General features: G+C 42.7%; 1 protein-coding gene across 7 annotated transcripts in view; it reads right to left on the bottom strand.

Annotated features, from left to right (window-relative positions):
- The window catches only part of SPIDR (scaffold protein involved in DNA repair), a 509,126-nt gene that overhangs the window by 24,171 nt on the left and 469,649 nt on the right, over positions 1–15,306 (bottom strand). For all 7 annotated transcript variants that reach the window (XR_007148501.1, XR_007148502.1, XM_047841985.1 and 4 more), the window contains 4 exons: positions 13,740–13,883; positions 13,588–13,647; positions 5,560–5,746; positions 4,703–4,855 (listed from right to left, as the gene is read on the bottom strand). Coding sequence is in view for 5 of the 7 variants with exons in the window: in XM_047841985.1 (XP_047697941.1) it covers positions 4,703–4,855; positions 5,560–5,746; positions 13,588–13,647; positions 13,740–13,883 (544 nt within the window). In the remaining 2 variants the exon portion in view is untranslated. The remainder of the gene's footprint in view (positions 1–4,702; positions 4,856–5,559; positions 5,747–13,587; positions 13,648–13,739; positions 13,884–15,306) is intronic.

Genomic DNA, 15,306 nt, shown 5'->3' with positions numbered 1-15,306 from the left:
ATCTATAAAGAACTTTTCAAACTCAACACTCAAAAAACAAATAATCCAGTGAAGAAATGGGCAAAAGACATGAATAGACACTTCTCCAAAGAAGACATCCAGATGGCCGACACATGAAAAATCATCATTCATCATCAGAGAAATACAAATCAAAACCACAATGAGATACCACCTCACACCTGTCAGAATGGCTAACATTAACAAGCCAGGCAACAACAGATGTTGGCGAGGATGTGGAGAAAGAGGATCTCTGTTGCACTGCTGGTGGGAATGCAAACTGGTGCAGCCACTCTGGAAAAAAGGATGGAGGTTCCTCAAAAAATTAAAAATAGAACTACCCTATGACCCAGCAATCGCACTACTAGGCATTTATCCACGGGATACAGGTGTGCTGTTTTGAAGGGACACATGCACCCCAATGTTTATAGCAGCGCCATTAACAATACCCAAAGTATGGAAAGAGACCCAATGTCCATCAACAGATGAATGGATAAAGATGTGGTATATATATATACAATGGAGTATTACTCGGCAATCAAAAAGAATGAAATCTTGCCATTTGCAACTCTGTGGATGGAGTTACTCAGTGAGAAAAAGACAAATATCATATGACTTCACTCATACGAGGACTTTAAGAGACAAAAAGATGAACATAAAGGAAGGGAAACAAAAATAATATAAAAACAGGGAGGGGGACAAAAGAGAAGAGACTCATAAATATGGAGAACAAACTGAGGGTTACTGGAGGGGTTGTGGGAGGGGGGATGGGCTAAATGGGGAAGGGGCACTAAGGAATCTACTCCCGAAATCATTGTTGTGCTATATGCTAACTAACTTGTATGTAAATTAAACAAACAAAAAAAAACCCCAAACAAACAAGGAAACAGAAGTACAGTATACTATTTTCCTATTCAGTGAAAAATATTTATATAATCATAACACTAAAAATACCATTTATTGATTTTCACCTTTGAAAATCTAAAAAGAAAATCAATCTGTAGACAGTGTTCAAGGCTTAATTATGGTTATAGAAGAGAATATCACCAATCTTTATACTATAAAGTACAGAAACAACTGTAGGAAGGTGGCAAGGAAGAGTGGAGTAAAAGAAGCACAAAAGAGCTAATATTTTTTCTTGCAAAGTATGGAATAAAGAGATACTATCTTTACCAGAAAGAATGACAAATAAACACAACCCCTACAGCTGGTTGACTAAGTAGATGCTTTCCCCTTAAGATCAGAAACAGAGCAAGGAACCCCCCTGGCCCCATGTCTGCTCACTTCTATACTGCGGTTCTAGCTGAAACGGTGCTACAGGCGGTAGCAATTCTTATGGTCTTACAATAACAGGGTCCTGAACAGCTTAAGCAGTGTGGGTGCATGGTGGTTCCCCTCAAATGTGGGGCAGAGAACACCGCTCCCACACCCTTCTCTCTCCTCTGGGCCCCTGACCAATCCTGGGCTCTGAGAGAGGTGAGGGCTGGGAGAACAGGCGCAACCGCTGGAGAGAATGAAGGTGCAAGGGGGGCCTCTGGAGGTGGAGGAGATGTGCCAGCGGTAGCACGCTGTGGGCACAGTGACGAGGACAAATGCGCAACGCATCTATCTGCTCCGGGGCATACATCTGCAGCGTGCACGGTCCTCACAGCCTGTGTGCCCAGGGGCCCAGCGCAGCCAGCGCTCAGATGCCCCAACAGTCCAGTCAGCCTCTGCAGACTCCCAGCCCTTCCTTACCGGCATGCTTCCAAACAGCCCGCCAGCAACCAACCCTGGCTCTGTACCACAGTCTATCTACAGCGCTCACAGAATTGCTTCATTTAAGACAACTGATCACACAGCCTCCGTGGCTGGCATGACTGGGAATAGCAGAATGAGACAGAAACAGCTCCATCCCAAGAGGTCCCTGACTCCTCCAGCACAGAAAGCTTTTACAACTGCCCTTGGCATCTCCGTGGGTTTTCTATATGGCCTTCATCTGTCTGGAAGGCCTTCCCCAACTCTGCCTGACAAATCCTGACGGTCCCAAGGCCACCCACCCACTGCCTCATGGGCTTTTGCTGTCATCCAGCCCTCCTTGTCAGGGGCGGTCATCCTTCTCCACTAGTCGGTGAGCACTCCAAGCCCCCAAAGCCTCATGTGCATTATCTCGTTTAACCCTCCAAATGCTTTAAGGTGGATTCTATTAGCCCTGTGTTAGGTGACAAAATGGAAGAGTCTGCTTTCTTCGGGACCACCAGGCTATCCTGCTCTCATTTCTCACTTTGAATCACAACTTTAGTTATGTTTTGGCCTTAACACTGAAAGAAAATGCACAGAAGAGAAGATCCAAATCGCCTGAACACAATGAATAAGTGCTCAACCTCACAAGCAGGCAGGAGAATGTGAATTAGAGCCACAATGGGATCAGAGATTTTGCTGTTTATAAAAATTATAAAAAGACTCAGGAATCTTATGATGGGCAAGGCTGGTAGGAACAGGTCCTCTTAGAAGGCCTTTTGGAAATATGAATTTCTGTATATTTTTTGGAAATTAACTTAATATCTTTTAATATTAAGAATACACAAGCCAATTGTGTGGCCACTGTGGAAAACACTTTTGCATTTCTTCAAAAAGGCTAAGCACAGGGTTTCCCATGTGACCCAGCAATTCCATTCCTAGATACATACCCAAAATTTGAAAACAGGGGTTCAAACAAAAAACTTGTCCATAAATATTCATAGCGGCACTACTTACAGTAGCCAGAAAGTGGAAATGACCCAATGTCCATCAACTGATGAATGGAAAAAACAAGATGTGGTGCCTCCATACAATGAAACATTCAGTCATAAAAAGAAATAAAGCGCTGACCCCATAGTACATCATGGATAACTTTGAAAACGTTATGCCAAATGAAAGAAGCCAATCATGAAAGACCATACAACGTATGACTTTGTGTATGTGAAATATCCAGAAAAAGCAAACCTATAAAGACGGAAAGTAGATCAGTGTTTTCCTAAGACCAGGGGAAGTGGCTGGGGTGGGAGAGCATATGGCACTGACAATGGGCATGAGGTTTATTTTGGAATGATGACAGTGCCTTTTTTTTTTTTTTTTTTTTTTAAATATGGGTCTCAAACTTACAACCTGGAGATCAGGAGTTACATGCTCTACCGACTGAGCCAGCCAGGTGCCCCAACAATGTTTTAAATTAGATTGTAGTGACAGTTGCATATCTGTGAACATACTAAAACATTTTAAATGAATGAATTGTAGTGATGTAAGTTATACCTCAGTAAAGTTGTTTAAAAAATACACGAACCCTAAGACCCTGAAATCTTCCTGCAAAGAAATCAGTAGGGATTGATGTAAAGCGTGTTTATTTCAGCCTTGTTTATAATTGCAAAAACAGGGGAACATGTTTGATGTCCATCAGTGGAGAGACAGTTTATTCGTAGGAGGGAATATTATGCAACAATTAATATCTTGAGTTAGATCTTTATCTACCCATCTGGATGGACATCCCTGCTAGAGTCCTAAGTGAGGAAAGCAAGCGCCAGGATAATGTGTTTTACAAAGTCGTGCAGTCGCACACACTCCCTCTGAAGGGGGCAAAGGCATGTGCTCCTGTGTGTACAGAGTGCAGCATGGCAGGTGCACAGTAGGAAATAATTTCTCTTTCTCTTTATTCATCTTTCACTAGTTCCACTGGACAGGCACTACTTTTTTCACTAAAAAATTTAAAAAGTTAAAAAGGAGAATATTAATGCTATGTTGAGCCCCAGACTCACATATCCAATCAGCTACTGAAATGTCTTTTCGGATGGATCAAAACATCTAAACTCGTCAAGACATAGCTAAAATTGTGCTCTCAAAGCTGGCCTCTTCTGCCATGTCCGATTCCCTTCAACAGCTCTACTATCACCTTGCGGCCTAAACCGGGATCTCAGACGTCACCAGGTATGTCCCCAGCCTTCATCTGTGCCTTGCTTCCTCTGTACTGAATTCACTACCCAACCTGTCAGTTTCCCCCAACTAAACCCTCTTCCATGTTTACTTCACCTCTTCCCTTATCTCATGCCTTGGGACTGCTGCTTGGCCTCCCACTGGCTATTACCCAAGGCCCTGGCCCTTCCACTCTGCTCTGCAGAGACAAACACTGGATCACCCTCCTGTCAATGACAGAACACACTCCTGCCAGGGCCACCCACTTGGGCAGTGGTTGGCCTCTCAGCCTAGTCTCCAGTCATTCCCTCCATCCAGATGCCTTTCCGGCCCCCTTCCAAACTCTGGTGCTCCCTGACACTGCCCTGTCAGCAGCCTTTACGTGTCCTGGTTTTTTCCCTTCAGACATTCTTCCTGCCTCTACTCCTTCACCTACTTAGCTACTTCCTGCTTCAGATTGCAGCACAAAGCTCCTGTCCTTGGGGCAGCTACAGTGACCTCCCTAACAACGTGAGGTCCCAGCAATCAGTACTTGGAGCACTCTGAACGCTGCAGTTCCAAGTCTGATCGTGTGCATAGCTGACTGGTGTCTTTCTATATAGACTGTGAGTCGAAGAGGCAAGAACTTCTTCTGATTTTGTTCCTTATGTATCCAAAGTCTGGAACATGTGAGACAACAATAAATACTTGCTTAAGGAATGAGGAAATGAATATGAATTATGATATTTAACAAAATGTAAATATCATTTCCATTTCCACCAGGATTGACTTGACTACCCACCTTGAACGCTGCAAATGGAGTTGACCTGAGTGACAGAATCCAGTTCATTGAGCTTCACAGGGCTGGTCAGTTCACAGGAGGGAGCACTGGAGGCCATACCCAAAAGGGGCTTTTGAAGCAAAAGGACACTTCGTTCAACACAAACAATCTGACCTGCCGACAGAGACACTTCGGATTATGGAAGCACTGAAGAGAAAGTGAGTTTTCCTCCCAGTGAGGACAGTGTCCTTTGCCAGCCTCCTACAGGCTGTGTGGGCAGAGGGCACAGTTTTGCGGCCCCTCCCTTGTGTCCTACGACACACCCACTGTGCAGAAAGGAAGTCCTAAAGCCACCAGTGTGCTAAGCTGGAAAAGCACACAAATACTAGATTCAAATTCAATTTGGAAAGGTGAATTTTGTGGTATGCAAATTACACCTCAATCAAATAAAAAATATGTAGTTTAGGCAGGATTCTAATTTGATTCCTGGAAAAAAAGAGCTGATTGATCTAAGCATATATTTATAATGTTCCAGGCATTTGTTTGTTCTAAAAAGTGATGTTTCAGGCAATGGCTTCAGGTGGCTTTTGCACCTATAAAGTGTGCCACCAAGAGACCATCTTTGAGTGACCAACGGCATCTTTCACAGGAGGTGTCAGCACTGCAAGTGTTCTAGTTCTGTCCAGGTGGCCATGACAGGGGTCATTTGAAGCCCCAGGCTGGTACCACGGGTCTCTTCTACTCCACACACTACGTCCGCAGTTGGCTTCATGAAGGGACGCAGTTCCAAGTAAGTCAGAGGCACTGACAAGCCACAATGCCATTCTGTGGCGTTTATCAGTGTCTGCTGGGTCAAAACTGGGAAGAAGAAAGCATACCCTGGGCTCGGAGAGTGTCCCTGAAGAGGAAGCTGTGAGGGGTAGCCTCGGCGAGCGCTTCCACGACTTCCTGGCTCAGCACACATGAGGGGGCCACACAGACTGGTACAGTTTTGGGGAGGCCAGAGTTATTCTCATCCTGCATCTGCAGGGTGACATCAGTCACCATCAGCCAAATCTCCCTTTGCTGCGGAAGAAGCAAATCATTTAGTTACAATTCAAAGACACAGTCAAGTCTATTAACTTTAATAGCTATTCTAACGTCCAAGACTTAAAAGAAAATTAATGTTTTTAACTTATTTTTTGAGAGAGAGAGCATAAGCAAGGGAGGGGCAGAGAGAGAGAGGGGACAGAGGATCCGAAGTGAGCCGACAGGCTGACAGCAGTGAGTCCGATGTGGGGCTCGGACTCACGAACTGTGAGGTTATGACCTGAGCCGAATTTGAACGCTAAACCGACAGAGCCACCCAGGCGCCCCTAATATCCAAACTTTTAAAAGCAATAATGTTAGATGATTATTACAACACTATTTTAGATATCATTCCCACAAATGTTTTCAAATATGCAATAGAGTCTGCGTGTCTTGGTCACTAGCAAACAATCCAACCTGATTGACACGGCTGAGCCCTGGGAACCCCAACCCTGTACTTGTTTAAAGGGCTCCTTTGCTGGGATACAGTCTGCCCTTCCTTGGCACTAATGTATTGTCCTTGACCTACTCAGGGAGATTTCACTGCTCTTTTTGTCCAGATCTCATGTTCCCATACCCAGAATGTGAATTACCACACTGTCTTATATTTAGTCCACACACATTCTTCTCTCCTGTTAGACGTAGGTTTCCTAGGGATCAGAGATTGTTATAAACTGAATGTTCACATCCACTCCCACATCCTCAATTCATAAGTTGAATTCCTGACCTCCAGTGTGATCGTAATGGTAGGTGCGGTATTCAGGAGGTAATTAGGTCATGAGGGTGTCACCTTGATGGTGGAATCAGGGTCCTTGTAACACATGAGGCAGTTTGTCTCCTCTCCTGCCTTCCACATTGCGAGGATGCAAAGACATATCCTTTTGTAAATCAACAGGAGGGGCCTCACTGAGAACCTGACCATGTTGGCAATTTGAACTCAGACCTGTGAGAAATGAACTGCTGCTGCTTAATCCATAGCAGCCCAAACTGACTAAGACAGGAATATTTATTACTGACCTCAGACTTTGCATAGGGCCGTGGTATAAAGCAGGTATAAAATAACTGTTGTATCTGCAACAATTTTTCTTTTTCTTTTTTATTCTTTCAAGTATATAATAGAATCTACGTGTCTTGGTCACTAGCAAACAATTGGACCTGATAATAATTTTCTTTTTTTTTTAAGTTCATTTATTTTTCAGAGAGAGAGAGAGAGAGAGAGCCAGAGGACAGAGACAGAAGGGGAGAGAGAGAATCCCAAGCAGGCTCTGCACTGTCAGTACAGAGCCCAATATGGGGCTCCAACTCACCAACTGTGAGATTGTGACCTGAGCTGGAATCAAGACTCAGACGCCTAACTGAGTCACCCAGGCACCCCTATAATTTTCTTTCATCTGCAAAAGTTGTAATGTCTTTTAAAGTTCATTATAGTGGTATTCTGCCCTTTACCCTTGGTCAGAGTTTAGGATTTAGTAGATCCAATGAGGCCAAGGATTTGCCTGGGAAGACCCTTGTAGTCAGTAGGGCTGGACCATGACAACCTGGCTGGCTTGAGGTTCAGTTGGTGTTGCTTGCGTGGATTGATGGCATGGTCAGTTTGAGGATTCCATTTGGCTGGTTGACAGGAATGGGCAGAGAAAGTGACTTGCATGGTAGGAGCTGTGGGTTTGGGTCAATGGGGAGCTCACCTGGTTGAAATGCTGATTACACATAGGAAATTAGAGTAAATTATATGGAGGAAAATGAGAGCCAGGTTTCTCACTATTAGATAAGGGAGTTATAAACATGGAAATGGGGAAAAGCTAAAGTCATTCTGTGGTAATGATCTACAGTTGGAGATATTGGTGTAAAATTAAGATTTCAGATATAGATGGAGAGATGGAAAGAGATACAGATTTATGTGTATGTGTGCATGGGTTTACACACGTAATACTTCCTTGTTCTGTTCACTGAGAGGGTCTGAAGGCAATAACATGCCAGTGGCAATGAGCCCATCTAGTTACCAGACCTTTGTTTAAATGCTGTTTTCCATTAAAATCAACCAGGGCTCCTTGAAGAGATGGCTGTTTCCAGAGCAGAGAAAGCACAAGGTGAGTCTGAAACATCTTATTGTGTCAGACAGCAAGCAAGTACTTAAAAGGATACAGGAACATGCCCAAAGGGCACATGAGCCAGCCTGAATCTGGTAAATCTGAACATCCAAATAAACAACAGTAAGATTATAACTCATTGAATAAAAACTGAATTCACTGGTCCATACTGATATAAGTAAGTGAATACATAATTAAATCAAGGAAATAAAAAGCTCCTAAGTATAGCTGAATGCAACTAATAAATATAGAAGGTAAGCTAGAGTTAGAAAACTACCATTAGGTCACTATCAGAGTAATAATTCAGGCCAAGAATCATATGGATATTAAAATGAGTGAGTAAAAGTTTGATGAAAATAGGATATTTACATAGTCTCAATGTATCTTCCTACATACAAATATCTTCCCACCCATGTCCCACCCAAATATCTTCCTTTATATGGATAAGATAGTTACTAACTTTAGAGTGGAGAAAACTAGAAAACACCATATTTTTTTTTCAAAAGTTTTTCTTTAAATTCCAGTTAGTTAACATACAGTGTATGTTATTAGTTTCAGGTGTAGAATTTAGTGGTTCATCACTTCTATATAACACCCAGTGATCATCAAAGTGCCCTCCTTAACACCCATCACCCATTAAGCCCATTCCCTGTCCACCTCCCCTCTAGCAACCCTATTTGTTCTCTATAGTTAAGAGTCTGTTTTCTGGTTTGCCTCTCTCTTTTTTTCCCCCTTTGCTCATTTGTTTTGTTTCTTAAGTTTCATATATGAGTGAAATCATATGGTCTTTGTCTTTCTCTGACTTATTTCACTTAGCACAATACTCACTAGCTCCATCCATGTCATTGCAAACAGGAAGATTTCTTTTTCACAACTAATATTATATATATCAACCACCTCTTCTTTATCCATTCATTAGTCAGTGGATATTGGGCTATTTTCATAATTTGGCTATTGTTGATAATGCTGCTATAAACATCGGGGTGCATGTGCCCCTTCAAATCTGTATTTTTGTATCCTTTGGATAAATACCTAGTAGTGCAATTGCTGGATTGTAGGGTAGTTCTACTTTTAACTTTTTGAGGAGCCTCCACACTGTTCTCCAGAGTTCACCAGTTTGCACGCCCACCAACAGTGCAAAAGGGTTCCCCTTTCTCCACATCCTTGCCAACACCTGTTGTTTCCTGTGTTGTTACTTTTAGCCATTTTGATAGGTGTGAGGTGGTATCTCATGGTAGTCCTGATTTGTATTTCCCTGATGATGAGTGATTTTGAGCATCTTAGATAACACCATTGTAATCAGCTGATAAAATATTACAGCACTGGGACAAATCAGCTGTGTGCTTTCTGATACGAAGACAGTATTTTTATGTGGTATTCCTGACAAAAAATGCATAGCTTGAATCTAGTCATGAGCTAACATGAGGCAAATCCAAAGGGAGAGATATGCTAAGTAACTGATCTCTATTCTTCAAAAATGTTAAGGTCCTAAAAAATAAGCAAAGATGCAGAAACGTTCTATTTGAAGAGGAAAGAAACATGACAGCTAAGTGCAATGCAAGATCCTGTATTGGACCATGGAATTATAAATGATTTTAGGGGAACAACTAGCAAAATCACATTTTAAAAAATGGTAGATATCTCAGGAAGGGCAAAGACTTCTATAAGATTATCTATAGTTGGGAGTTCTTCTGACAGCATTCAAAGATTTTAGATACTCTTTGTAAATACCCTGGATTTGGCTTACTGTCTCTTTTTTAATTTCTTGATGAGCCAAAATGGTCTAACTTCCTTTGAAATTAACTATCAATTTATTGTTACCATTGGGGTTATGAATAAAATCAGTAACAAATAATATCCTCTGTAAAAAGACACAAATAACTAACTAATTGAAAGCTGTAGTACCATTATTATTACTAAAATTTTATTAAAAATGGATCTCTTCTGGGGCGCCTGGGTGGCTCAGACAGTTAAGTGTTCGACTCCTGATCTCAGTCAAGTCTTGATCTCATGGTTGTGAGTTCAAGCCCCGTGTTGGGTTCCACGCTGGGTGTGAAGCCTACTTAAGAACAACAACAACAAAAAAAGATCTCTTCCACACAAAAATGCCCCATTAATTTTTGACAAAGTTGCAAAAGCAATTCAATGGAGGAAGGACAACCTATCAACAAATAATGCTGGAACACTGGACATCTCTATGCAAAAAAAAAATGAACTTTGACCTAAACTACACACTTTATTAAAAAACCAACTCAAAAATGCAGCATACTCAAATGTAAAATTATAAATCTTCTGGAAAAGAACATAAAGCATAAATTTGGGGGGTACCTGGGTAGCTCAGTCAGTTGCGCATCTGACTCTTGATTTGGGCTCAGGTCATGATCTCACAGTTTGTGAGATCCAGCCCCATCCTGGGCTCTGTGCTGACAGTGAGAAGCCTGCTTGGGATTCTTTTTGTCTCTCTGCCTCTGCCCCTCCCCCATTCACGTGTGTGTGTGTGTGTGTGTGTGTGTGTGTGTGTGTGCGCGCGCGCTGAGCGCGTGCTCTCTGTCTCTTAAAAATAAGTAAACATTAAAAAAAAAAAAAGATAAACTTTGGGACCTAAGACTAGGCAAAGAGACTTGACTTGTCTTAGACTTAATGACAAAGGCATGATCTATAAGAGGGAAAGTTAATACATTTGACCACATAAAACTGAAAAACTCTGCTCTGCAAAACCCCTGTTGAAAGGATGAAAACACAGATTATAGACCCTGAGAAATATTGGCAAATCACATATCTGACAAAGGCTTTGTATAGAGATTATATAAAGAACTTAAAAAATTCAGCAGTTATATTTGGAATTTAAGAAACAAAACAGATGAACATATGAAAAGGAGGGACGGGAAGAGAAGAAAGGGAAACATACCACAAGAGACTCTTAACGAGAGAACAAACTGAGGATTGATGGAGGGACATGGGTGGGAGATGGGCTAAATGGGTAATGGGCATTAAGGACTGCACTCGTGATGAGCACTGGGTATTATATGTAAGTGATGAATCACTGAATTCTACTTCTGAAACCAATACTGCAGTGTATGTTATCTAACCAAAATATAAAAAATAAAAATATAAATGTAAAAGAAAATGCCATATTGAAAAAATAAATAAAAATTCAGCAGTAAACAAATAATCCAAACAGAAAATAGGCAAAAGACATGTATAGACATTTCATCAAAGAAGTTATACAGATGGCAAATAAACACATGAAAAGATGTTCAACGTTATTAGTTCTCTGGATGAATCTCTAGAGAATTTTATTAATTGGGGGAAAAATAATCCCAACCAAATAGCTCCCAAAGGAGCTGTTACAGGTTGAATTGTGTCCCTCCAAAAAGATCGGTTGAAGTCCTAACTCTAGTATGTCAGAATGTGATCTAATTTGAAACTAAAGTCTTTATAAATGTAACCAAGTTAAGAGGAGATCATTTCAGCAGGCCCTCATCCAATATGACTGGTGTCCTTAAAAGAAAAGGAAATTTGGATTCTGATAGGCACAGAGGGAAGGCCATGTGAAGACACAGACGGCCATGTGCCTGGGGTGATGCGTGTATGCGCCAAGGATTGCCAGCAAACACCAGAAGCTGGAAGAGGCAAGGAGATTTTCCCTGAAGCCGTCACAGAGAGCATGGCCCTGCTGATACCTTCCTTGATTTCAGACTTTTAACCTCCAGAAATGTGAAATGATATATTTCTGTTGTTTTCAGCGATCCAGCTTTTGGTACTTTGTGCAGCTGGCCTAGGAGACATCACTGATATATATTGTGTGGTCTCATTTGTGTAACTATCATGAAATGACCTAATTATGAAGATGACACCAGATTAGTGGCTGATGTCACTTTCTTGGTTAGGGTGTTAAATGGTGGCTACTCTGGGTATGAGAAGTTAGTACAGGGCAGGCTACATGGGAGGACACTATTTCTTTGCAGCCTACATGAATCTATAATTACTATTAATCTAAAAGGTTAGAATAATTTTATTCAAAATACAAGTCAAGGGGGCACCTGGCTGGCTAAGTTGGGTAGAGCGTGCAACTCTTGATCTCAGGGTTGTAAGTTTGAGCCTAAGTTAGGAGTAGAGATTACTTAAAGATAAAATCATTAAAAAAAAGGTAAATATCTTTTTCACCTGCATGACTTGGCCATTTGTATAATGGAGATACAATAGAATCTTCTTTAAAAACTCAGGTTCTTGCAGTGACTACTAATGCCCTTCTTAAAGTCAACCAGCACTGTAATGTACAGGTGACTGGCTGGACCACACTGTGGCCCCAGGACCTAGCTTATTTCAATTCCTCCCCGAGGAAGTTGGTTTCTGGTGATTCTCTGCCCCACAAAAGCAGAACACAGGAGGTACAGAGAATTATAACGCATTGAGGAATCTGTTCCTTTGGGTTCCAAGCCCCTGTCACCTAAGTACTACCAATCCTTCGGTACATACTCCCACTGAAACCCACGCTTGCTGGCAGGCTGCACCTGTGCTAATGGAAGCCTATTTCTTGGTAGAAAACTCAGGATAGGAGGGTATCAGTGTTCTCAATTGGCCAGAAGGCAAGGCTCCTTCATGCAGTGAGGCAGACGACCTGTAGTTTGTCTCTCTCTGTCCACTGGGGCTAGCAGTGAGACTTAGCTATGGTATATCGGACACCTTCTCTCTTTACTTCCCACCTCTGCTGTCAGCTGGGGCTGTGGGCAGGTGAGCCTCTACGGGCACCAACGTGCGCTATATTGCCCCCGAGGACAGCAGTCTATCTGCAGAGTAAATGGCAGCTGCACAGTGAACCACTGCCTATGACACAGTCATACGACCTGGAATGTGTGTTAGAATAATAGGCAATGTGCCGGGTGCCAAGCATGTCTTAACATACTAAGTGTCCTGCAGACGGTGGGTGGGGGGAATTTGCAGTCAGCCTTCGGTTTGCTTCAGGGTTGGAAGGTAAGAGGCACCTCAGGTACCTGGATATAGTGAGGGCCTGTCGCCCTGCCTGTTGAGCCAAATACTGGGTGGCTCATAGGAAGCACTGTGAATGACTGATGTCAGTCACTCTCTTATTCCTCAGGAGGGGTATCAATTCACTGTCAAATGATTGAGAGGTGAACGGAGAAAAGGAAAGCGAGGCTTGAACAGCGGGATGGTCTGTATTCCTCCGGTGACAGATCTGCATGGATGTTCCTCTCTGAGTTAAGGTCCAGCAGAGGTTTTTTTTTCCTGGCAGAACTTACGGCAGGTGTTCCGCTTACCAAAAACATCTCTTTCCCTTTTCTGCTCCTAGCTGATTTGTTGAGTGGCAAGGCGGCAAATGAGCATCTCCCCAGGACTGCCAAAGCCTCCCAGGGGCCACAGGGCTTCCGTCACCTGTCGCTAACTCAGAGCTCTTGGACAGTTCTGGCAGGGGCTGAGCTCAGTCCTGAGAGTCCTCCCTTTACCCCCTTCCTACGACCTGCCTGTGTGCCAGAAAGGAACGCGCAGTGCGGGGCTGAGACCTTCTCAGGCAGGCTATGCCTAGGCTGTTTCACACCCAGGACATACCACACTGGCTGGCAGGCTGCACCTGCACAAGAAATGGACATACTGCTGCCTAGGCTAGGAGCACGCATAACTGGATTTTAAAAATGCTTTTCCATTTTAGCACTCCATTAATTTCTACGAGGGGTTATCCTTCAGTAAACTTTTTAACACCTTATCGGAAAGAGAGGGAGAGGGATCGATTACCTGTGATCTTTGATAAATCACTCTGGCATAGAAACTGCAACGTGTACTGCGGTCATCGGTCTGTAAAGGCATTGAAAATGATTAGAACATGACACAAAACACATACATACAGTGAAAGTAGTTAAAGACCCTATTAGAAACACAGACGATACCTGAAGAATTTCTCTTAAGAAGCGGGTAACTGGAGGTTGGTAAAGCTTAGAAATGCGGTCTTCTTCTATGACATCAATCTGTCCCACACTTGGATGAGCAGAGAGGATGTAACAGAAGCTAGGAGGAGGCACACGAGTTTCTACCTGTTTAAAAGGAAGGCAAAGGCAAACATAAGTGTGCTGGTAAAGATTCAAATACATTATTAAAATCTCCTCCTTAATATATAGGTATTTATTCACAGATGCATTCTATCTCCCTGGAAGGTTATATAAGAAATTGGTATGTTGTTTATCTCTGGGAACAAACATAAGAACTTTTACAATTTTTGAATTTACTACGGATTCAAGATTTCATTAAAAACAAAAATTCTTCAGGAGTACCTGGGTGGCTCAGGTGGTTAAGCATCTGACTCTAGATTTTGGCTCAGGTCACGATCTCATGGTTTGTGAGTTCGAGCCCTGGATCAGGTTCCACGCTGGTAATGTGGAGCCTGCTTGGGATTCTGTCTCTCCCCCTCTCTGCCCCTCCCGAGCTCTCTCTCTCTCTAAGTAAATAAATAAACTTAAAAAAATTAAATAACAAAAACAAAAACAAACCATTCTTCAGAGTATATCTGAAAACACCATTTAGAAACTTCTTCCTCTCTGAGCGCCTGGGTGGCTCAGTCCGTTAAGTGTCTGACTTCAGCTCAGGTCATGATCTCGAGCCCTGCATCGGGCTCCATACTGACAGCTCAGAGCCTGGAGCCTGCTTCACATTCTGTGTTCCCCCACCCCTCTCTGCCCCTGCCCCTGCCCCACTTATGCTCTCTCTCTCTCTCTCAAAAAATGAATACACATTAAAAATAAATAAATAAATAAATAAATAAATAAATAAGTACACTTCTTCCCTTTTAAAAAAACATGGGTACTGTTGACAACTGTTTACTGGTCTAGCACAGTACAGAGTTATAGTCTTAGCAGTCTGCTAGGAACTCAGCTACCACACAAACAAGACAGTCCCCAGTTTTTAGCTTTCAGAGCTATGGCCCAAAGCAGCCGCTGGCCAGTCTGGTGGATATATTTGAGGATGGTGAAGAAGGGACACATTTTAATCAGTCAGTTTTACTACCTGTGAGCAACTACCACAAACAATTTGATGCAGTAGGAGGGAAATCCCTGGCTAACCGGGCAGTTGTACCAATACCATGGGTTTTATTCACCACATTATATGAGTTTGTGCTCTAATTGGTAACTGAATGTTGGTTCTAACAGTATCTGGGAGGCAGAGGGGAAAACACCCTGTGTCTTATTTAGTACGAGGCTAAGACCCTAATTGTTACAATGGCATGCAGTGGTTGTGGTTTTAAGACATCGTCATAAATTAACCTCAAGAAGAATGGAGTGTGGCATAGCAAAGAAAGCAGCCAGAGGCTGGACTTTAGACTGAGGTGAACTAGTCTGAATCTCTGTCCTCCTGGCTGATAGTCACTGGACCTCGGCTTCTCGGGGATGTGAACTGTGGGTGGGGCCTGACTCAGCACCTGGCATGGTGCAGGTGTCAGTCAGGGGAAGCCCCTGAGATGCT

This window comes from Prionailurus viverrinus, chromosome F2 (assembly GCF_022837055.1).
Source record: "Prionailurus viverrinus isolate Anna chromosome F2, UM_Priviv_1.0, whole genome shotgun sequence".
Lineage (NCBI taxonomy): Eukaryota > Metazoa > Chordata > Mammalia > Carnivora > Felidae > Prionailurus > Prionailurus viverrinus.
The sequence above is the reverse complement of the archived record's forward strand: the minus strand, read 5'-3'. Positions and strand labels throughout refer to the sequence as shown.